Raw genomic sequence first — 22383 nt, 5'->3', positions numbered from 1 at the left:
GAGTTCTGTAAAGGGATTTCTTCATCCCTTTCTTGAGAAATGGCATTCATGGGGAGTCCTGGAGAGGGCCACAGTGCATGCAGGCCAATCCTGGGATTTGAACTCAGTGCCTGGGCTTTTTCCCTAAAGCCCGCAACTCATCACTTGAGCCACACCTCCACTTCTGACGTTTTGTTGGTTCATGAAACTAAATGTCTCACGGACCTTTCCTGCCTGGGCTGGCTTTGAACCATGATCCTCAGGTGTGAGCCACCAGCCTGCTCCCAGCAGTACTAGGGATTTGAACGCAGAACCTCATTCTTGCAGGAGGGATAAAAAAAAAGAGAGAGGGGAAGGATAAGCAGGAGGAGGAGGAGAAATAAAGGCAAGCAGGAACAAGAGGTACAAAATAGGTGATTTTAATGGAAGATTTTATAAAAGGGGACCGAGGGACGGCAGATCCGGGGAGCTGTGGGAAGGGCTGGAATGCAGGGGCCGACTCGTGTCTGTACATTATCTGTGCATCCTGAATTGCAGCTGGCAGCAGGTGCACGCCCAGGCCTCAGACAGCGCAGGCTCGCTGAGCAGCTGGTGGCCCGCTCAAGCCTGGGGGCCGCGCAGGCGCCCTGGGCGGGTGGTCGATGGCCCGTGCTCAGGCGAAGGGCACCGTGCGCAGGCGCACTGGTCAGGCAGCGGCGGGGGCGCGCGCCCGCCACGGGCTGCGCAGGCGCACTGGGCGGCGGGGGGGGGGGGGAAGGGGGTCGGGGATGGGGGTGGAGGACGCGCCGGCTCAGGCCCTGGGCCGCGCAGGCGCACAGTGGTGCGGCTGGTGCGTGGGTGCAAATCCGGGACGGCAGACACAGCGGAAGGAGCCGTCGGTGTTGACGCAGCGCGCGTTGACGCAGAGCGGGGAGGCCGCCTCCATCTCATCGCACTCGTCGATGTCTGCGGAGGGGACAGAAGGACCATGGCCACTCGGGCCTGGGGACCCCGAAGCTTGCCTGGCCGGTCCTGCACCCAGGGGACCCAGGAGCTCAGACGTGAGCCCAGCAGGCCGGTGGCCCCGCTCCAGGCCCGGGCATCAGGGTTGGACTAGGCCCAGACTACTGAGGTTTGGTTCTCCACCCCTCCCCATAGAGCAGTCGTGGGTTGAACTCTAGAGTCTTCTTTGCCCGAGGCAGGCGCTCTACCACTGCTGCCTGATTGTGGCCAGTTCATTGCAGACAAGAGAGTCATGAGGGTTTTGCTGCCCAGACTGGCTTCGAACCCGGAGACCCTCTGATCTCAGCCTCGTGAGTACCCAGGATTCTATAGCATGAACCACCAAACACCCAGCTTCCTCAGCTTTTGTTTTTTTGGTAACTACTTAGCTTGACCCCTGTCTAAACTAGATAGACAGCTGTTTTACAGATGGGGAAGACTGATGCTTTCCAAAGAGCTCATGCCATTGACCCAGATGGCACGGGCAGTCGTAAGAAGTCAGGTTTCCCAGGCTGTGTGGTCCAGCCCTGCCTTCCTCGCACTAACACACAACCCCTTCTTCATCCAAGCCCCAACCTCAAGCAAGAATGACTCCCTCCAGGCTGGCCTTACCTCCTTTTCCCAGAGCCCCTGACTCCTCCTACTTCTGGCCCCAGCTTTCTTCCTCTCCCTTCCCGGCTCCTTACCAAGGCAGGCCATGCGGGCTATGTCCAGGCGGTAGCCATCGAAACAGTCACAAGTGAAACCCTCTGGGACCCGCACACAGCGGCCATGGGCACAGCCGTCCAGAATTCCGCAGTCCTCCGCCTCCAGCCCCTCATATCGCTCAGATAGGGCGCCTGGAGGGGACAAGGACAGGGGATTTCTACTTTATGTCTTCACTTAGCCATTCATTCCTTTATTTGGTGCTGGTCCTGGGGCTTGAACTCAAGTCCTTGGTGCAGCCCCTTAGGTTGTGTGTTCAAGGCTGGCGTTCCACTACTTGAGCCACAGCTCCACTTCCAACTTTGGGGTGGTTAATTGGACTTTCCTGCCCGGGCTGACTTTGAACCACAGACCTGGGTCTCAGCGTTCTGAGCAGCTAGCTTTCCAGACAAGCATGAGCCAGAGCATCCAACTGACTATTTTCCCAAATCCAGCCTTCGTGCTCTTGGTCCTCGTACCTCTCTGTGCTCTGTCTCGCCTGGCTTGAGCCAGCCTGTCACTCACCAGTATAGCCTCCAGCTTCTGAAGACTCCTCAGGCTCTGGGAAGGAACCACGCGTGTCCCGGGACCGATAGGACCAGCCAGTGCCTGGCCCAGGTGGCTCAGGGGCCTCGGAATCGCCATAAGGGCCACCATCATCCTCAAAGTCGGGCATGTCGAAGGGGGGAGCCCCGTAAGGGGCCTCGCGACGTGCAAAGGGGCCAGGTGGAGGTGGGTAGGGGTCATAGGGCAGCACAGGGGGTGGGTACAACTCTGGCCCATAGGGGAGGCCCTGGTAGGGTGAGCCTATGTCTGGGCCATACTCATAGGGGAGTCCAAAGCCACCTGGCCGCGGGGGGCCGTAGGCAGGGGGGCGCAGCACATTGCACAGGGCCTCGAAGTCATCTGTGAAGAGCAAGCCAGCACATAATTGGCACTCAGGTGCAGGGTAACCCCATTCCCCATGCACCCCACCACCCCTGCTGGGAAGAGAGACCAGAGAGGATGGGGGAAGACCTTGGGAGAAGCCTGCAGTGGGAGGGGCTTGAAGGGCTCAATGGAGGGGGGCAGGATTATGGGTCTGAGGCTACCATTGAGAGTCAGAGTACTGATCCTTGGGGTTCAGAGGGCCTGCAGACCACAACTAAGAGTCAAGGCATGTGAACAAAATGAAGGTGTTTTATGGAACCTGGCCAGGGCCTCCCAGGGCCTTTTCCAGGTGGCCTGGGACAGAGACATCGAAGGACTCAGGACTAGAGTTTTTGGGGACTCCCGTCTCTAAGGCTGAGGATTAGGGGGGCATCTCAGATCTCCAGGGGCTGTGTGTTGGCATCTTGAGCACCAGGTCTGTGACCATGCTGTAGGGTCTGGACCACTGGCATTTGAGAAGTTGAGGATACAGCAGAGGAGACTTGGGGTTTATGGTGCTGGAGTGAGAGGATCCAGGAACACAGCCCTTAAATCTCTGTTGTAATTGGAAGTCGTTAGAATGTGACTTAGGGCTGGAGGCATGGCTCAGTGGTAGAGCTCTTGCCTCGTAAGGACAATGACCTGAGTTCAAACCCCAGTACCAAAACTAAAATTAAAACTGAAATGTGACTTTGGGACCAAAGATCTGGAAACAAGCTATGACATGGGTTAAGATGCCAGGTTTGGGGGGACCTGGGATTGTAATGCTGGGCAATCCAAAGGCCTGGACAGGCAGTACCTGAGTCCTGGGCAGGGCAGAGGGCACAGTCCATGCCCCAGGCTTCACCATACAGACAGCAACACTCCGTGTAAGTGGCCTGACGGTCCAGCCGAGGCCGACTGCACACGAGGTCAGGCCCTACTTCCTGCCAGCACACTCCCAGATTGTCATCTGTGGGCAGTGACAGCATGCATCAGGAAGGACTGGTCCTCAGATCCTCCCAAAGGCTGAGTCCCCTCCCTGCTAAAGCCCTGAGTGCTGGGATTTTAGGCATGTACCACCATGCCTGGCACCCCATGGGAAATGTCTGACTGAAGTCACAGAGATGAAAGATGTTCAGGAACAGGAAATCAGAGAAGAGCATTTGGGCTGAAGGGTAAAAAGACGTGGGTCAGAAGTGTACAGGGGAGGGGGAGTGGGGGAAGTAGAGAAAGAAAACACCTAAAGAGATATAAACACATCCAGAGTCAGTGTCCAAGACAACAGAGGGGAGAAAAAAGAAGTAGAGAGTTCAACCCTCAAGCACTGCCCCCCCCCAAAAAAAAACCAAACAAACCAGAATAGGGACTGGGAGTTTGGCCTAGTGGTAGAGTGCTTGCCTAGCATGCACGAAGACCCAGGTTTGATTCCTCAGTACCACATACATAGAAAAAAGCTGGAAATGGTGCTGATGCGCAAGTGGTAGAGCTCTAGCCTTGAGAAAAGTCCAAGGACAGTGCTCAGGCCCTCAGCTCAAGCCCAGGACTGGCAAAAAAAACAAAAAAAAAAACAGAATAGAACAAAATTCCACCCTATTAGGAGCTATCTACCCAGTGTGCAAAAGGAAAGCTAGCCCTTGGTGCAGGCAGGTGCCTGTAATCCCAGCACCGTGGGATCAAACATTTGATGGGAAATCAGAAGGCAGGAGTGTCAGGAATGTGATGCCAGTCTCAACTAGATGGGGGGAGGAGACTATCTCAAAACAAGGGGACACAAGAGGGGATTCAATGAGTGTGGGTACGCAACAAATGAGTAGAAGAGTGCCCCTAAAATCTCCAAAACCACCAGGTCAGCTGCCCCCTCCATGACAAGGAAGACACTGGGGCCCGAGTGGGCGTGGCCTCTGCAGGGGGCGTGGCCGCACGAAGGCGTGGCCATATTGAGGGTATGACCCAGAGGTGAGCCCAAGGAGGGGTGGGTGGGTCCGTGGGCGGGGTTTAGCCTGTGGGGGTGGGGATAGGGGCGGGGTTACCGAGACTCTGGCTCTCATTGGACACGCAGCGGCGCCGGGAGCCGTCCAGCACCAGTGGGGGCTCACAGGTGCAGTGATAGGAGCCCACCGTGTTGACGCAGCGGCCACCCTCACACGCCGGCTCCTCGTCTGCGCACTCGTCGTTGTCTAGCAAAGCAATGCAGGAGGAAGCAATGGAGGAGGGGGGTTGTTAAGTGGCAGCCCTTCCCGTTTCACTCCCCTAGGCCCTTGACAGTGTGATGGATGGAGTATAGACTCCAAGAAGGCTTTCCCCGCTGTGACTGGACAGTTGTGGGGGGAGACGGAGCAGGGGCCGGAGGATGGCGGTGAGACCCTCACCAACGCATTCCAGCCGCTGTGCATGGTAGTAGTAACCGTTGCTACAATAGCACGAATAGCCTGGGGCGGTGTTCACACACACACCGCTCTTGCACACCTGGTCCCGGAAGAGCTGGCATTCATCCACATCTGCAGGAAGGGTGGAGAGAGATGGAGCCCTGCCAGGGTAGGGGGGCAGGGGCAGGATGAAAGGAGGGTGTGACTGCTGGAATGAAGGGGGAGGATGGAGAGAATCTCAAGAGACACAGGGGCTAGAAAGAAAAAAAAAAATGGAGACAGAGATCAGGAAATCCAGAGAGAAAAGAAAACAGGAAGAGATGGAGACAGGGCCAAGGGTGGGTCAGGATACAGAAGGCGGGTGGGGGCTGAAGTCTGGCCTCACCTCGCCAAAGGCTCAGATCTCCACTGGAGGCCAGGTAGCCACGACCGTGGGGACACAGGGACTGGTACTCAGCTACACAAAGAGACAAGGCTAAGCCCAGGACCCTGTCCTGGGCCCAGGGCTCACTTCTGCTTGGGGTGTGTGTGTGTGTGTGTGTGTGTGTGTGTGTGTGTGTGTGTGTGTGTGTTGCTACTGAGACTTGATCTCAGGACCTTGCTTGGCTTTTTCCCATCTACCACTCAAACCACACCTTCACTTCTGGCCCTTTTTTTGTTGGTTCATGAAAGGTAAGAGGTTCAACACAGACTTTTCTGCCTGGGCTGGCTTTGAACTTTGATCCTCAGATCTCAGCCTCCTGAGTAGCTAGGATTATAGTTGTGAGCAGCAAAACCTGGCTTTCTGCTTTTGTCCTTGGCCTGAGTCCTCAGGCCCATGCCTGCCAGTGCCCACCTCACAGCTCTGTGCCCCCCACCCACCTGTGGTGCTGATAGTTCAGTCTCATGTCCTCCTGTAACCTCTGCCCCAGGTTCCATGATCCTCTAGTTCTACCCAAACCCTCACCCTGTTCCCACCTGTCTCAGTGCCCGGGCATTGCTGGATGCGGCATCCGCTACCCCAGCCCTCGCCCACGGTACAGCAGCACTCCTGCCACGTCACGTTCCGAGCCAGGATGTTGTCACATGCATCTGGGGCTGCGGTGTCAAAGTAGCACTCCCGTCGCTCACTGCTCACAGGACCCTGTCTAGGTGGGCTGGGCCGTCGTGGTGCAGATGGAGGGGGCGGCCTGGCAGGCAGACCAGGACTGGCAGGTGCCTGGGGTTGTGAGCCTGGAAATGTGCCTACAGAGAGAGAGAAAAAAGGCGGGGGGGGGGAGGGGGGGCAGGAGTTAGATCAGTACTAGGGGTTGATTTCCAGACCTCATGCTCTTTACTTGGTTATGTCCCTCGATCTACCACCTAAGCCATACTTCCACTCCCACTTTTTGATGGTTAACTAGAGCTGAGAGTCACTTAGATTTGTCTGCTTGAGTTGGCTGTGAACCTTGGTTCTCAGATCTCTGCCTCTTCATTAGCTAAGATGACAGACATGAGTCACTGGCTGTTCCGAGTCTCTTTTGTTGTTATTTGAGACAGCGTCTGATTGTGGAGTCTAGTCTGGCCTGGATCTTTCTGATTTCCTGCCTCAATTTCTCTAGTGTTGGGATGACAAATGTGATCCACCATTACCTAGCTTTCTGTTGGATTTTGAGGCCTCAAGGTTGGAAATCAGGGACATGACTGAGTCCCTAGCGGCCACAATAAAGTCTGAACACATTAAACACTCTGTGAACACCTCTCGAATGCAGGAACTTGGCAGAATCTGGGCCAGGATGTGGAGCTCCTGAGAGAGTCCTATACCCTTGGCAGCCCACACAATCTGAATTTTTTTTGTTGTTGCTGTGGAAAACAACAGCACTTGGCTAGTGGCAGCTGTCCATATCAGGGCTGGTCAGGCCACATCGCTTTCCTACAGGGCCTGCAGCCACCAGCTAAACAAATAAACAAACCATTCTCACCAGCAGAAGTCCGAGGAGGGACACAGCGTCCAGTCATGGGGTCAAACTCCTCAGGACTACTAGGGCAGACACACAGGAAGGAGCCTTCCACATTTTCACACAAGGCAGCTCCACACACACCCTGCAGTGTTTCACACTCGTTCACATCTGTAACCAGGAGACAGGAACACACATATCTGTAATTTCCCAAAGTCTGAAAATATGAACTCTCTACTATAACAAAAAAGATTTTTTTTCTGGTACTAGAGATGGATGGGACACTCAGGACCTCATATTTGCTAGGCAGGTGCTTCACACTTGAGCCAGGCCTCCAGCATGCTTATGCAGTAAGTAGAAGGGTAGATCAAATGGTAGAGCTTTAGCCTTGAGTAAAGAAAAGCTCAGGGACACCACCCAGATCTGAGTTCAAGCCCCAGGACCAACACACATACACACCCACACAAACACACATGCACACATATACACCAGAAAAAAAATAGTGGCAAAATAGTAGAATCTGCCTAGCAAACACCAAAGGCCCAGAATTCAAACACCAGTACCACCAAAAAGAGCCATGCACTTTGTTATAAATTAGACCTCAAATGAAAAGATTCCTTACATATACTGAATTTTAGTTAATGTTATGCACAAATGCTGACGAATTCAAGGGGTTCATGTATCAAGGCCTGCAGTCTAATTATAGAATCTGTCCAAAACAATTATATGAATCCACTGGCAGACATGAAAGAAATCAGGCACAATAAAGAAAATAGAGCTGGTCACGTTGGCTCACGCCTGTCATCCTAGCTATTCAGGAGGCTGAGATCTGAGGATTGCAGTTCAAAGCCAGCCTGGGCACTAAAGTCCGTGAGATTCTTATCTCCAATTAACCACTAGAAAACTGGAAGTGGTTCTCAAGGGGTAAGGTGGTAGCCTTGTGCTAAAAAGCTCAGGAACAACGTCCAGGCCCAGAGTTCAAGTCCAACAACTAACCAAAAAAAAGAATTAGCGAGGCGCTGGTGACTCATATCTTTAATCCTAGCTATTGAGAAGATTGAGATCTAAAGCCTGCAGTTTAGACTCAGTCCAGGCAGGAAAGTCTGTGAGACTCTGATCTCTAATAAAGCACTGGGACTCCAGTGGTAGACCACCAGCCTTGAGTGAAAAACCTCAGGGACAGCACCCAGGCCCTGAGTTCAAGCCCCAGGACCAGCACATACAGACACAGTACACACACACATGAACTGACAAACCAGCTCTTTCCTATCCTGCGACCCCAGCCACCCCCAGGAGACCCGTACCCACGCAGTGACGCCCGTCCCTTGCCCCCTCGTATCCCTGGTCACAGAGGCACTGGAAGGAACCAGGTAGGTTCTGGCATACTGCATGAGCACCACAGAAGGACCGGTTCCGGCATTCGTCCACATCTGCAACCATCAAAGAAGTCAGGGCACCCGCACACCTTCCGCCTCCACCTCCCACACATCCCTCACTGCGTGGGGAACACCCACCCTGGCAGCCGCCTCCTGGGGTGGGCTGATACCCAGGGTCACAGGCTGGTACACAGCGGTAAGAGCCAGGAGTGTTCTCACAACGCTGAGCTCCGCAGATCGCAGAGCCGTATTCCTGGCATTCGTCCACGTCTTCAAGAGAAAGAAGAGAAGAGAGAAGTGAGCTCAGGGCCTGAATTTATGGGCTCCCATTGCCACCTCCACTTCCCATAACTAAGAAGTTGCAGGGAATCTGGTATTCTAGGAATCTGAGCATCAGAGATGAACAAGTGCCCAGAACACTGCCATTTTTCAAACAGGATCTACTTCAGGTCCTTTGCACTTGCTATTCTCTCTGTCAGGTATACCCTCCTTCCAGCAATCTGCATTACTCCCCCTTTTATTTCACTGAAGCGCTCCTATTGCTACTTTTCCACACAGGGAAAATGTTAAAGGACCAATGTCCAGTTCCTGAGTTCAAGCCACAGTAGCCTCATAAGAAAAAGGCCAGGAGTTTGGCCTAGTGATAGAGTGCTTGCCTAGCATGCCCAAAGACATGGGTTCATTTCCTTGGTACCTCATACCAAGGTAGTACCAAGTGGTAGAGCTCTAGCCTTGAGAAAGTCCAAGGACAGTGCTCAGGCCCTGAGTTCAAGACTTAGGACTGGCAACAAAACAAAACAAAAGACATAGAATCATGCCTGACCCCATGGACCCTATAATACTCATTATGAATCCTGACCTTATTTCCTTTGCGGGGGAGGGGGGGAGGCACCCCAAATGTGAGCTCTGTGAGAACGAAGATTTTCACCTGACTCCCTCCCTGTTTGTGGCGTCAGTATCTGGCACAAACTAGGTACTTAATAAGTTCTTTTGGAATGGATACATGAGATCTAGTGACACTAATTGAGGTTTAGCAAGCAGAGAGCCCAAGGTAGCCCACAAATATTTTGTTCGCTAAGTTCTAGAAAATGTTAACCCACAGACCATCCTAACCACCCTCCTCCCCAGTCTCCTGCCTCAGTAGTTCTCTTTTAGGTAGGTGATTCTTGGCTTGTCCAGGGGGCCATGGTAAGTATCTTCTCCGACCAAGGACACAGAGGGAGGGGAAAGATAGAGTTAGTGGGAGGGTGCTTTCCTCCAGGACCACATGACAGGGTGTTCCTTCTGGTCACCAAGGAAGCAGATGGAGTGGTGGGCCTGTCTCACCGTCACAGGTGCCCTCGGGGCCAGTGTGGTAGCCAGGATCGCAGTCCCGGACACAGCGGTAAGAGCCGGGGGAGTTCTCACAGCGCTGGGACCCGCAGAGGGCTGGGCCCTGTTCTCGACATTCGTCAATGTCTGAGGAGGGAGGCATGGAGGTCAGTTTGGGGGATGCAGCGTGGGCAGGGGATGTTGGGGGGTAGACAGAAGATTAGAGGGGAAGTAGAAAAGAGATGGGGTGGCTGGGTCTGCCCATCAAACCTAAGCCCGCCCCCTAATTAATTCAAGTCACTGTCCTGTGTTGGTGTGGCCACGCCCATACACATGTGTCCCCACCCGCTGAGTTGCAACCCTCCCCCTCCCCACAAGTCTCCAGTGCCAGCATCCATCACACAGAGATCCAGGAGGCAGGGGGAGCCGGTGAGGGGATGGCAGAGGTGGGAGACCAAGGAAGGGGAGCTTTGGGGTCACCTCACCCAGGCAGGAGGCCAGGTCTGGGCCTGTGCGGTGTCCCGGAGGGCAGGTGCACTCAAAGGAGCCGTCGGTGTTGGTACAGACGCCACTCTGGCAAAGGTCCTCCTCACTGCACTCGTCCACATCTGCAGGGCGGTGTCCCAACCCCGGGCTCACCTCCTTCCTCCACTAACACCCCAAGCCACACCCCTCCACTGCTCTCCTAGGCCCCATCCCTCCCCCCAAACCTGCCCCCCCAGGGCTTAGGGGAGATCCTTTCCAAGCACTACCCAGACTCCCTCCTATTCTCCTAGACACTCTTGGAAGTCCTCCCTCCCTGTTGCAAGGAGACATCCCCTACCCTCAAAATAAAAATTAAAAACTCTTTATTATGTAGAGTACCTATTCTACCTTCTTCCACTTTTTCAGGGTACCCACCAAGGCAAGATGCTCCCCGAGGTCCAGGCCGGTAACCAGGGGCACAAGTGCAGGCAAAGGAGCCATCAGTGTTGAGACACTCGCCATGGGGGAAGCAGAAGTCACCCTCCAGACACTCGTTTATGTCTAGGGTAGGGCAAAGAGGGAAGCTGGCCCATTGTACCTAAGACCCACCCACAACGATACAGCCCCACCTCCACAATTATGTGCCCACACCCACCACACGGTTGCATCTCTGCCCACCAAGGTTGTAGCTCTACCCACAAGTCCCATCTAAATACTGATGTCCCCCCACACACAGACTCTCTATCCAGTTTCCACTTCTCTGACTCCTGCTCATTCAGGTACACTGGCCCTAACTCAGGCCCAGGGTCATCTTCCCACTCACCAGCACAGGGTCCAGGTCGACCAGATGGCACCCGGTAACCCGGTGCACAACTGCAGCGGAAGGAGCCTTCTGTGTTGGTACAGTGGCCATGGAGACCACAGGATGCTCCTGAACTACACTCATCCACATCTGTGGGGTCAAATGTCACAGTCAGGGAGTCGAGTCACCTTTAGATTCATGGACCAGACGGGCACCAGTGGGCTCAGGCCTGTAATCTTAACTACTCAGGAGGCTGAGATCTGAGGACTGTGGTTCAAACCCAACCCCAGCAGGAAAGTCTGTGAAGGTTCTTCTCTAATTAACCAGCAAAACACATGACATAGAACTGTATGGCTCAAGGGTCAGGAGTTTGGCCTAGTGGTAGAGTGCTTGCCTAGCATGCATGAAGACCTGGGTTCAATTCCTTGGTACCACATACATAGAAAAAAGCGAGAAGTGGTGCTGAGGCTCAAGTGGTAGAGCTCTTGCCTTGACAAAGCCCAAGGACAGTGCTATGGCCTTGAGCCTTGAGTGGGAAAAGCTAAGGGACAGTGCCAAAGCCCTGAGTATAAGCCCCCAAACTGACACAAAGATGGAGGCTCCTCGTCAGGTAGGTAGGTAGATAAATGGACAGATTCAAGATAGACTCAAGGTAAGAGTTATGATAGATTCAAGGACAGATTCAGGGATTGTGGCCTGGTCAGATATAGAGTCACAGGAGTTGTTGTCTGGGTAAGAGGAGTAAGGTCCAGGTTAGAAAGTAAGGGGTCAGGTCACGCTTGTGGTCAGTCTGGGGGTGATGATCTGGGGTCAGGGGTCATGGTCTTACCAGTGCATCTGCCTCGAAGCAGAAGATGGCCAGCAGGGCAGGCCCTGCACTGGAAGGAGCCAGGTGAGTTCACACACTCCTGCCCAGGACAGGCCAGGTGGTTCTCACACTCATCCACATCTGTGGAGCAGGGGAGAGGTTGCCTTGAAGGAGCCACCAGACAACCCGTCCCCTGTCCACACTCCTCCCTCCCTCCCCGGCCTCACCCTCGCACTCGGAGCCAGCAGCGTTGGGTTGGAAGCCTGTGGGGCAGATGCACTGGAAACTGCCTTCTGTGTTCTCACACCGCCCATAGGCACAGGGTGAAGGGCTCTGGGCGCATTCATCCACATCTGGGGCAGAGAGGAGCCAGTTAATCTGGGAAAGGGATCTAGGCAACTTCCATCTCCATCTACCTTTCCAGCCTGAGGCAGCCTCCCAGGAAGATGAAACCGTGTGTGTGTGTGTGTGTGTGTGTGTGTGTGTGTGTAGTGTGATGTACTGGAGCTTGAATTTGCGACCTTTTCCCCTCAATTCTAGCATTTTGCCACTTGAGCTATGCATCCAATGTTGGCCTTGTGCCGGTTAATTGGAGATAAAAAGTCTCAGGAACTTTCTTGTCTTGGCTGGCTTTGAACCTTGACCCTCAGATCTCAGCCTCTTGAGTAGCTAGGATGACAGGCATGAGTCTTTGGTGCCTGAAGATGAAACCATTATTTGCCCATGTTATAGGCTCTCAGACTATGCTACCTCCTCCTTATCACCCTCCTTTGCCTCTTTGTTAGTGAGATCCTCCCCACTCTATCAGTGTCCCTGGCCTTGGTCTCTGCCCCCCTCCTCCCCTAGTCACATAGCTCTTACAAGCAGGGTTGCTGCAGGACGCAGCACCCTCACCTTGGCAGGGAGCCCCTGGTCCTCGGGAGCGGAAGCCAGCAGGGCAGGCACAGTGGAAGGAGCCAGCGGTGTTGTCACAGCGGCCTGGCCCGCAGGGTGGTGGCTCCTGCGCACACTCATCCACATCCTCCTCACATGTCGAACCCCGGAAGCCAGGCGGGCAAGCACAGCGGAAAGAGCCGGGCAGGTTCTCACAGACCCCACGGCCACAGAGTCCCGGGCTCTGGGTGCACTCATCCACATCTGTGGGGTGGTGAGGTGGGGACAAGAGGACCAGGGATCACTTGCTCCTTTATTCCTGAGGCTCCACTTGGCTTCCCTGACCCTCAACCTGACTTCCCACTCTGCATCATACCCCCTCCCTGCCTGTCCCTGGCATTCTAATTGTCCATCCTCGAATTCAGCCTTTCTGTATCCCGTTACTTGGCATCTCCTGCCCAGGTCACTCTATAGTCCAGACACCTTGGGTCTGATTCCCTGGCCTGGAGTTCTCATCAAGCCACCCTCACTTCTTCTCAATTATCCACTCTCCAACCCTCATCTCTGCTAGAAGCTTCCTTTCCTCTGTAACCCCTTCCCTTCAGCCCCTCTCACCCTGGCAGCTGGCTCCGTGAGGGGCAGCCTGGTACCCGGCGGGACACACACACAGGAAGCTGCCGGGTGTGTTCTCGCAGCGCCCGCGATCGCACGGCGGCGGCACGCGGTGGCACTCGTCCACATCTGTGGGCAGAACGGCGTGACTGGGGAGTGGGGCGCAATCCCCGGAGAGCCCGGAGGGGGCGTGGCCACCCGCGTGGGGGCGGAGTCCGTGGGCGCGGTCAGCGGGACAGGGAAGCCAATAGGTGGAGCCAAATTGGGGGCGGAGCTTTGGGCAGGGCTAGAAAGTGGGACGGCCTGGGAGGCCAGACAAGGGCGGCTGTCCCGGTTAGGAGGATCGTGAGAGGGGGCAATTTGGAGAGGGGAATGGGGGGGAGCTTGGATTAAAAAAAAAAAAAAAAAAAAAGGAGGGGGAAGCAGGAGCAGGGATAGAGAAAGAAGGGCAGTTTGAGATGGGGATCTGATGCGAGAGGGGGAAATCGTGCGCTTTACAGAGGCGGGGCTTATGGAAGAAGCTAGTCAGAGATGGAGAAGGGGAGGGGACAACAGAAGAGCGGAGCCAGGGCCAGGTTGGAAAGAATGCTAGGCTACAGTAGAGGCCAACCGCCAGGAAAAGATTGGCCAGATTGGGGAGAGGGGGTAGGGCAGGGGTGGAGCCAAAAAGAGGCCTAGAGTTGATCTAAAGGAGGGGGCTGAGGCTGGCCGGGGTGAGACAGGACAGTACTAGGGCTGGGCCAGGGTGAGGAAGGAAAGGAGGGTCACAGCTCTGGTGAGATCAGGGACCAGAGCCAGGCAATGGTGGGACCTGGAGCCTGGCTGATAACTTTCTCACCCAGGCACTCCGTAGCCCTCGGGCTGGCTCGGAAACCCGGGCTGCACACACAGCGGAAGCTGCCTGGTGTGTTCTCGCAGCGCCCCGGAGCACAAGGAGGGGGTACGCGGCGACATTCATCCAAGTCTGAGGGCATGGAAAGGGAGGGTCATCAGGTGATGGGCAGAGCCCCACCCCATCCCCAGCACCCACAGCCCGACCACCAGCTCGGCCCAGCTCACCGATACAGCGGGTACCCTGGGGGCTCAAGCGGAAACCCGAGTCGCAGGCGCAAGTGTGGCCACCAGGCCGGGATATGCATCTGCCTGGGCCACACACCTGAGGGTTGCGCTGACACACGCCAGAGGAGGGACCTGGGGAAAGACAGAGAGGGGGTCCAGTCAGCCAAGTTCCAATTCTGATCTGAATTCGCTCAAGTTCACCTACAACACCTTTATGGAACTCTCCTCCCCAAGTCCAGTCTTAGAGGAGAATCTTACTCTTAACCTTGAAGTATCTGCATTTGATCTGCCAGAATCTACTCTCCATAGCTCTCTATCTGGTGAATATGTCAGAGGCATCTCTTTGAAACCTTGAAGCCTCACAGTCCTCATTTTCTCTCAACTAACAGAGAATTGAGCCCAATTCCTATGCCATCCCAGGATCTAATTACCATATAACCCTCCACACATTATTTACTTTTGCCAGTCCTTGGATTTTTTTTATTGTAATGTATAGAGGGGTTACAGTTATATTTGCCAGATAGAAGGTGCATTACTTCTCACACATTGATACCCATTCTCATGTTTTTGTCCCCATTTTTTCTCCCCCGATCCCCAGTCCTTAGATTTGAACTCAGAGTCTTGGCACAGTCCTTGAGCTTTCTCATGGCTAGAGCTCTACCACTTGAACCACAGCAACCCTTCTGGCTTTTTCTGTATATGTGGCACCAGGAATCAAACCCAGGACTTCATGCATGCTAGGCAAGCACTCTACCACTATGCCAAACTCCCAGCCCCCTACACACATTCTTATCTCTTCCTACCAGTCCCTTACCTAATTTTGATCTCCCCTGGCATCTTCTTCCCTCTAGAATCTACCCTGCCATCAATACTCTCCATTCTCTACCTCACCTGGTTCAGGAATCTCGGGGCCAGTCCAGGCAGGGATGCTGGGCAGAGGAAATTCAGGGCTAGGTCTGGACTCAGGTCGAGACTCAGGGCGGGATGCGGGGCGGGCATCTGGGCGGGGCTCAGGTCGAGGCTGAGGCCGAGGCTGAGGGCGAGGTTCTGGGCGATGAGTGGGCAGAAAGCCTGGTAAGGAAAAGGTATTAGGGAGGGGGGACTGAATTTGAAATCAATGTCCTCCCCCACCTCCCAGAACCAGCTCACCTGCAGGTGGCTGAGGGGTGGCCGGTGGGACACGTGGCTGACTGAGAGATACTCGAGGTGGTTCCTGAGCCAGGGGTCTGGTGTTGTATCGGAGGTCAGAGGCTGAGTAGTGGTAGCCAGGTCCAGCGGGGCAGATCTCACGAAAACCCTCTGGGCACAAGACAGGGAGAGGAAAGGGAAGGAAGCGAAGGGGCGTGGACAGGAGTGCCTTGGCCTGAGAGAGTGTGCCAGGAATTTTGCTTGGATGCTGGGTTGCGCTGGTGTCCTAAAAGTCTACAAGACTAAAGATGAAGCTAGTGAAGTTTTTACCCATTTGGCATGATGACAGGGACCAGGACTTAGAATCTGGTTGGAGGGCTGTAAGGGTGAGTTGGGGGGCCAGAAGCAGTTCTGTGGTAGGCCTTCTTAGGGTGCCTGAACTGAAGGTGGTGTCTGCAGAGTTGGGGCTCTGACTAAAGCTCCTGGACAGAGTTGCACCTCTCAGGAGCCAGGAATGTGTGTGAGATTGCTCAGGACACAGACTAACTTTAAGGTGGAAAGCCGCAGGGGTGGGTGTGGCTAAGGATGAAGTCTCCAGCCAATCAAGCGGATCCCAACGCCTTGGGGGCGTGGCCAAGCCCGGGCCCTTGGGAGCTGGAGTGCTCCAAGTCTCGGAGGGAGGAGGAGCTTAGACGGAGCCTGTGTGGTTCCTGGCAACCGAGGGAAGGCACTCACCCGAGCCGAAAGGTGGGCAGAGCTGGCAGCCTCGACCCCAGGCTTTGCCCACACGGCTACAGCAGCAGATCTGTTTGGTGATGTTGCGCAGAATGGGCAGCGAGCAGCCGCCATCTCGGAGGACGCGGAAGCAGGGCCCCTTGGCCTCTGAGATGACGTGTTGGGCTGGAAGAAGGGGGAGAGCCTTGGCTTAGGGCAGGGTGGGGAGTCAGTGGGGTTCGACTGAGACACTGGGGAGGCGGGGGAAAGGTTGGTGGGGTCGAGGGCAGAATTTGGGTGGGGGAGGGCTTAAGACAAGCCGGGAATGGCTGGGGACGTGGTCTGAGGGCAGAGCCCCTCTCCTGGCAGCTCACAGATGCAGCTGCTGCGAGATGAATCCAGCAGGAAGCCGTCGGGACACACGCACGTGTACCCGCCGCGCGTGTTGGCACATTCCCCGTGCTGGCAGCGCCCTCCGCTCGCACACTCGTCCACATCTGCGTGGGTTGGGAGAAAAGTCGCCGTGGAAGGGGCCACGTGATTTCTACTTCTACCCCCCCACCAGAGAACCAAGCTCTGCCTCACCTACACAGGATCCATTAACCCTCTCAAAGCCGGTGGGGCAAGGTCCATCGGAGCCACCCACTCTGTTCCCTATGGAGAGGAAGTTGAGGTGGACAGAGAGGAGAAATTAGTGAGCGCAGAACAAAGATGGGATGGGTAGGGATAAAGTGGTGTGGGGTCTGCGAACCCTCACTCGGGAGGCTCTCAAAGCTCATGGATGGCAACAAGGTGCAAAAGCAAGTTGGGAGCTGGGCACCAGTGCTCATGCCTGTCATCCTAGCTACTCAGGAGGTGGAGATCTGAGGATCGAGGTTCAAAGCCAGCCCAGGCACAAAAGTCTGAGATACTCTTATCTCCAATTAACCACCAGAAAACCAGAACTGGTGCTGTGGCTCAAGTGGTAGAGCACTAGCCTTGAGCTGAAGAGCTCAGGGACAATGCCCAGGCCCAGAGTTCAAGCCCCACAATGGACAAAAAAAAAAAAAAATCAAGTTGAGAACCCAATGGCTAAAGTCAGAAAATGGTGTAGAGCCCAGGGCTAGTTGTTCACACCTGTCAGTCATCTTGGCTACTCAGGGGGCCGAGATCTGAAGATAACAACTCAAAGCCAACCTCAGGCAGGGAAGTCTGTGAGGGTTGGTTTTTTCCTTCCAGTTATTATTTTGGCTCATGTGGTAGTGAGGAATCAAACCCAGAGCCTCATGCATGTTAGTCAAGCATACTGCAACTAAGCCATGTTTGCAGCCAATCTGAGACTCTTATTGCCAATCAACCACCGAAATGCCAGATGTGGAACTATGGCTCAAGTAGTAGGGCACTGGCACTGGCTGAAAAAGCTACGGGACCGAGCTAAGGAACTGAGTTGAAGCCCCAAAAGAAAGGCACCAAAGTCAGGGAATGTGCCTTAGTGGTAAAGTGCTTGCCTAGCATGCACAAAGCCCTGGGTTCAATTCCTCAGTACCACACACAGAAAAAAAGCCAGAATTTTTGCTGTGGCTCAAGTGGTAGAGCACTTTACCCTTGAAAACCCTAAAGGACAGTGCCCTGGCCCTGAGTTCAAGCCCTAAAACTGGCACACACACAAAAAAAAAGCACCAAAAGAAATTTGCAGATGTAGACTAAAAAATGATTTTAAAAAACTCTAGCCTAACTAGAATCTGTGAAGCAGATTCACCTATGGGCACAGTAAGGAAAGTTACTGGGGCTTCCAACACCTGGGGGGAGACGACCCTGAGCTCACCCAGGTGCTCGGAGCACGGCTGACAGTCGTGAACGCCCCAGGCCACGCCTTCCCCGCGGCAGCAGATATCCTGAGTTCGGAGCCCGGGCAGCGGCGATGCACACTGTTGGGGAAGCGTCGGGTGAGCGCGTCCCCACCGGACCGAACGCTCCGGGCCCCTCCCCACGGGCCTCCTCTCACTTCGCCTCGACGCAGCTCCCGAAAGCAGTATCCGAAGCCCGAGGCGTCCGAGTAGCCGTCCTCGCGGGGGGCGCTCTGAGCCAGCACCGTGTAGGGCGCAGCCGCCTCCGCCCGCGCCGCCGCCGCGGCCCGGGCCACCGCCTCCGGATCCGCCTCTTCCCAAGGGCCCGACACTCGCTCGACCTGGTGGACCACCACCGACGCCTCCTGCGGGTGCTCCACGTGCACGCTCACCATGGACGCCACGCCTGCAGAGAGGGCGGGGTGGGCAAAGGCACGTCTACGAGGGGGGAGGGCTAGAGCTGTGGGTGGGGGGGGGAATGCCACCAAGGCGGAGGTCAGACAACAGGGACGGGGACTGTGGGCCATGCCCGCCTTACCGTGTTCGTCGTCGCGGTGGTTGGCCAGAGGCATGGTGTACACCGAGCGGGTGATGCCTGGCATGGCGGGGGCGGGGGGCCGGGCTCCTGAGGCATGCAACTGGCAGAACTTGCCGGCGAAGTCCGGAGGACAGAGGCAGCGGTCCGGCTTCACGCACACCCCGCCGTTGTGACAGATCAAAGGGCACAGGACTGCGGGCGGGGAGGAATCGAGGACATGCGAGGTCGGCGCCCACGCATGGCAGGTGCCCCTCAGGCCCACGCACCCCAAGCTGAGGCTTCAGCGTTGCAAATAGGCCGTCCAAGTATCTAGAGGGAGACAGCCCCAGCTCCGGTGGTTGGCCTGCGCCGGAGGCAGTGGTTCGGCCCTTTAGGATGCGGCCTCACCTACTTCAGTGGGCTCGCCACGCCTTCTTCCGGCGCGCGGTCCCGACACCTGCTTTCTCCCTATTTCAGCAAAACCCATTTTCTGCGAGAACAAGGGGTTCCAACCACGCCCACTGAACAGGCCCCGCCCACCCATCACGAGCCCCGCCCACTGGCTCGCCTCTGCCTTTGGTGGTGGGCCACGCCCACCGGCTTGGCCACGCCCACAGGCCTAGCGCCCCTTCCTCATCACCTTTTACCGCTCGTCCCTACCCCGATTTTCCCTCCTTCATGCCCTGCCCAACCCCACAATCTCCATCCATCCAGTCCCCCCTCCACTAGCACACAGGCTGGGACAACCAGCGGGAACGCGCCTCCTCTCCCCTCTGCGCGCCCTCGCTGGGCCCCTGGCCACCTCTGGGCGGGGCACTGCCAGCTGTACCGCGGGATAAACAAAAGAGAGGGGTGCGGCTGGGCCAGGGCGGTGTCCCCACATTCCCGACCCTTGGGGAGCCCTGGAACCACAGAGCCAAAGGGGGGATTGGATGTGTCTAATGAGGGCACCCCTCCTTCTTTTCCTTCCCTGAAAACAGCTGGAGACAGCTGTGCCGAGGGGAAGGAGGGTCGGCAGACAGCCAGGGCGGTCCAGAGAGGCATGTTGGGATTGTGAGCCACCAACTGTAGAGAAAAAAGCACAGGAACGGCCACCTCAATTTAGAAGGGTCAGGGGACAGATCAGCTAGATTCCCTGTACTTTAGGGTTCAAAGACAGCTGAAAGTTTCTAGAACAGAGAAGGCAAATTCAGAGGAAACTGAGGATCTAAGAGAGTTACCTAGAAATCAGGACAATCAGAGCAAGTTTGGATGGAGAAATGGAAGTTTCCAGCACCTAAGAACCTTCACTGTCTGGGACCCTAAGATACTGCAGAAACCCCTTTATCTCTCAACCCCCCACCAAAGTCTTTTGATTTGCCTAATGGCTGTCTGGGGAAGGAGGGGGGGAAACATGAATCTGGAGTCTTGGGAAAATCCACCTATCAAGACTAACTCTGGGGGCTGGGAGTGTGGCCTAGTGGTAGAGTGCTTGTCTAGCATGCATTAAGACGGAGGTTTGATACCTCAGTACCACATACATAGAAAAAAGCCAGAAGTGGTGCTGTGGCTCAAGTGGTAGAGCTCTAGCCTTGAGAAAGCCCAAAGACAGTGCTCAGGCCCTGAGTTCAAGTCCCAGGACTGGAAAAAAAAAAAGACTAACTCTGACGTTCTCTGAAGATATATGTGATTTGGTTTCTGGGAAAGGAGTCAGCTGGACTTGGAGAGGCAGGAATTAGGGATCTCTGATGGGACTGGGGTGTTCCCTTGGAAGTCTGAGGAAATGTGACCCCTTTGTGGGCTTCTCAATTGGGGAGGGGAATTATCATTACATAGAGCTTGAAATCTCAGGTTTCTCCTGGAAATGGGAAAAGTGGTCAAGGGACAATATTAGCATTCTCTGGGGAGGGCCACAGTGTTGGGGAATTACTTTAAAAGACTGGGAGGGAACTTGGCTGGAGGAGTTCTTCTCAGGAGTCTATTAGCAGGGGTGTGGAGGCAGCTCTGGATCCACAGGCAGAAACTCTGGGGTCCCCTAGTTAGGAGAAACAGATCTGGATTCCAAATATTGTAGTGTGGGGGGGGGGAGCCCTTGAGTAGCAAGGCCTAGAAGCTTTGCTAATCCTGCTTCACTAAGAAGCAAGATTCCAAATGGGAAGGGTCTCAGATGGAAATCCTGGAAGCCAGCCAGACCCAGAGGCACTTCCTTGCCTCAGAAGGTCCTTCTCTGCCTTATCTTGGGCCTGTGTGTAGACTGCCAGCCTCAATTCCCTGAAAGATGCCCAGGCTGGAGCATTCTGTTAGATGAGATGAGGACACCAGGGTCCTGTTGAGGTCAGCCTTCCTTCCACATGCCCCTCCTTGTGCCTCCAGGGGCTTGGCACCCTCCTGGGCACGGCGCCTGGCACGGGCAAGTAGGGGCTGGGCCAGGAGGGAGTGAAGGAAGGAAGGAGGGAGGAAGGGGAGGAGAGAGGGAGTGGCAGCGGGCGGGGGCTCAGGCGGGAGATGAGCTCACAACGGGCCGGGTTAGGCTGGCTAGAGGCCAGGCTGGGCGAGTTCTCGGCGCCAGAGGCCCCACTCCCCACTCCAGAGGACCTGAGGGATGAGAGGCAGGGAGAAGTCCACATCCCTATAGCCTGCCCACCTCCATACTCTGGAACAACAGGTGGCTGCAGTCTCTCCCACCTCACCTGAACCCCCACCCCTGGAAGGCTCCCCTTGACTGGTGCATACTCTTCTCCTCTGCCCCCCAGGGGGCGCCCCTTCCCCAGGCCTCCTGTCTGGATTTCTGAAGCACGTGGGACCCCCTGTAACTCCGGTCCTGCAGGGACATCTTGCTCACCCCCACCTCTCTCTGCGACCCCCTTCCTCTTGGCTCTCCTCATCCCAACTCCTCTTCTCCAGGTCGACCTTAATCCCTCCCGGCCAAAGTGGGAGCCCCCCCTCCCCCCCCTCTCCACACAGCCCTAAAAAAAAAAGTGTTCCCTTGGCTCCCTGGGGACCGATTACATAGACTCCAAGTTCATTTCCTTCCCAAAAGTTCTGACGCTCTCGCTTTTGACTCAAAGGCACGAAAGCCGGCCCCAGCCCCCTCACGTGGGACAACACTGGTCCCCGAGACCTCACACTGCTTGTGAAATCCAGATCCTGAGGACCCACACCCCGAACTAGCAGTGTGAACCCCTTCTTCGCTTCAACTACCCCTAAGCATTAACTCTCCCCGTTCCTCAGCGCCAATGCACATGAAATCTGGGCTCCCCTCTCCCAGCAGGATTTTGTCTCCCCCGCCCCAATCTCCTGGGGTTCTTCTCCCTCGGGGCACCCCCCCCTCCGTTGGCAGCATCACAGCCCCCCTCCCCGCACTCACAGGCGCGGAAGCCGGATCCCCCCGGGGCCGCCCCGCCGGGCGCGCCGCTGTCCACGCTGGTGGCGTTGCGGGGCGCGCAGATCGGGGTGCAGTGGGAGCCGCTGGGCCCGTGGACGCAGCGCAGGCCGCACACGGCCGGGGTGAAGCGCACGCGGAGCCGCTCTCGGGGCCGGCCCTGCCCCGCTTGGGGCCCGAGCAGCACCAGGAGTGACACCCAGAGCAGCCGCGCGCCGCCCGCCATGGCTGCAGCTCCGCCGCCCGAGCCCGCCCGAGGGGCCCGGCCGCGCCCGCCCGCCTGCCGGCCTGCCCGCCCGCGGGGGAGGGCGGCCGCGCCCCCGCCCAGGCCCCCCCTCCCCACCACTCCCTCCCCGGCGGCCGCGCAGGGGCGCGTGGGGCTGGGCGCTTAGCCAGAGGCGCGAAGGCTGGGCCCTAGGCGCGCAGGAGGAAGGGGGGCGCCCCCTCCGCACCCCCACCCTGCACTCCAACAAGTGGAAGGAGCCCGCAGGGGTGCACCCGGGAAGCGACAGGTGAGGGTGGAAGAACTTCCTCCCCCCCTCCCCTTTAGACTTAAATCCATTTAGCGGAAATTCATTAAAATCAGTGAAGTGGGGAGGGGGGGCTCACATTTGGGAAGCCAGCCGAAAGGCTGATCTGCCTGGGGTTGATTGTCTAGACAGGTAGCTACTGTGCCATATCTGAGCAGCCAGGTAACACAGCCCAGGGGGAGAA

General features: G+C 56.1%; 1 protein-coding gene across 1 annotated transcript; it reads right to left on the bottom strand.

Moving 5' to 3' along the window:
- Positions 1-382: 382 nt before the first annotated feature.
- Ltbp4 (latent transforming growth factor beta binding protein 4) lies at positions 383-21919 on the bottom strand. The gene is made up of 30 exons (XM_090322306.1): positions 21655-21919; positions 18330-18521; positions 17950-18197; positions 17770-17872; positions 16551-16619; positions 16340-16462; positions 15987-16151; positions 15273-15422; positions 15015-15194; positions 14124-14255; positions 13903-14028; positions 13068-13193; positions 12474-12716; positions 11807-11932; positions 11601-11720; positions 10793-10921; positions 10405-10530; positions 9990-10112; positions 9520-9651; positions 8332-8463; positions 8122-8247; positions 6842-6988; positions 5859-6125; positions 5287-5358; positions 4905-5033; positions 4566-4712; positions 3353-3505; positions 2170-2550; positions 1647-1799; positions 383-924 (listed from the first exon to the last, which is right to left on the bottom strand). The coding sequence occupies exons 1-30, from the start codon at positions 21893-21895 to the stop codon at positions 770-772; spliced, it is 4716 nt and encodes a 1571-aa protein (XP_090178432.1). The 5' UTR covers positions 21896-21919; the 3' UTR covers positions 383-769.
- Positions 21920-22383: the final 464 nt, after the last annotated feature.

The sequence above is a fragment of the Megascapheus bottae genome, chromosome 31, assembly GCF_031878675.1.
Source record: "Megascapheus bottae isolate mThoBot1 chromosome 31, mThoBot2.hap1, whole genome shotgun sequence".
Lineage (NCBI taxonomy): Eukaryota > Metazoa > Chordata > Mammalia > Rodentia > Geomyidae > Megascapheus > Megascapheus bottae.
Note: the sequence above shows the minus strand (reverse complement) of the source record. Positions and strands in the feature narration are given on the sequence as shown.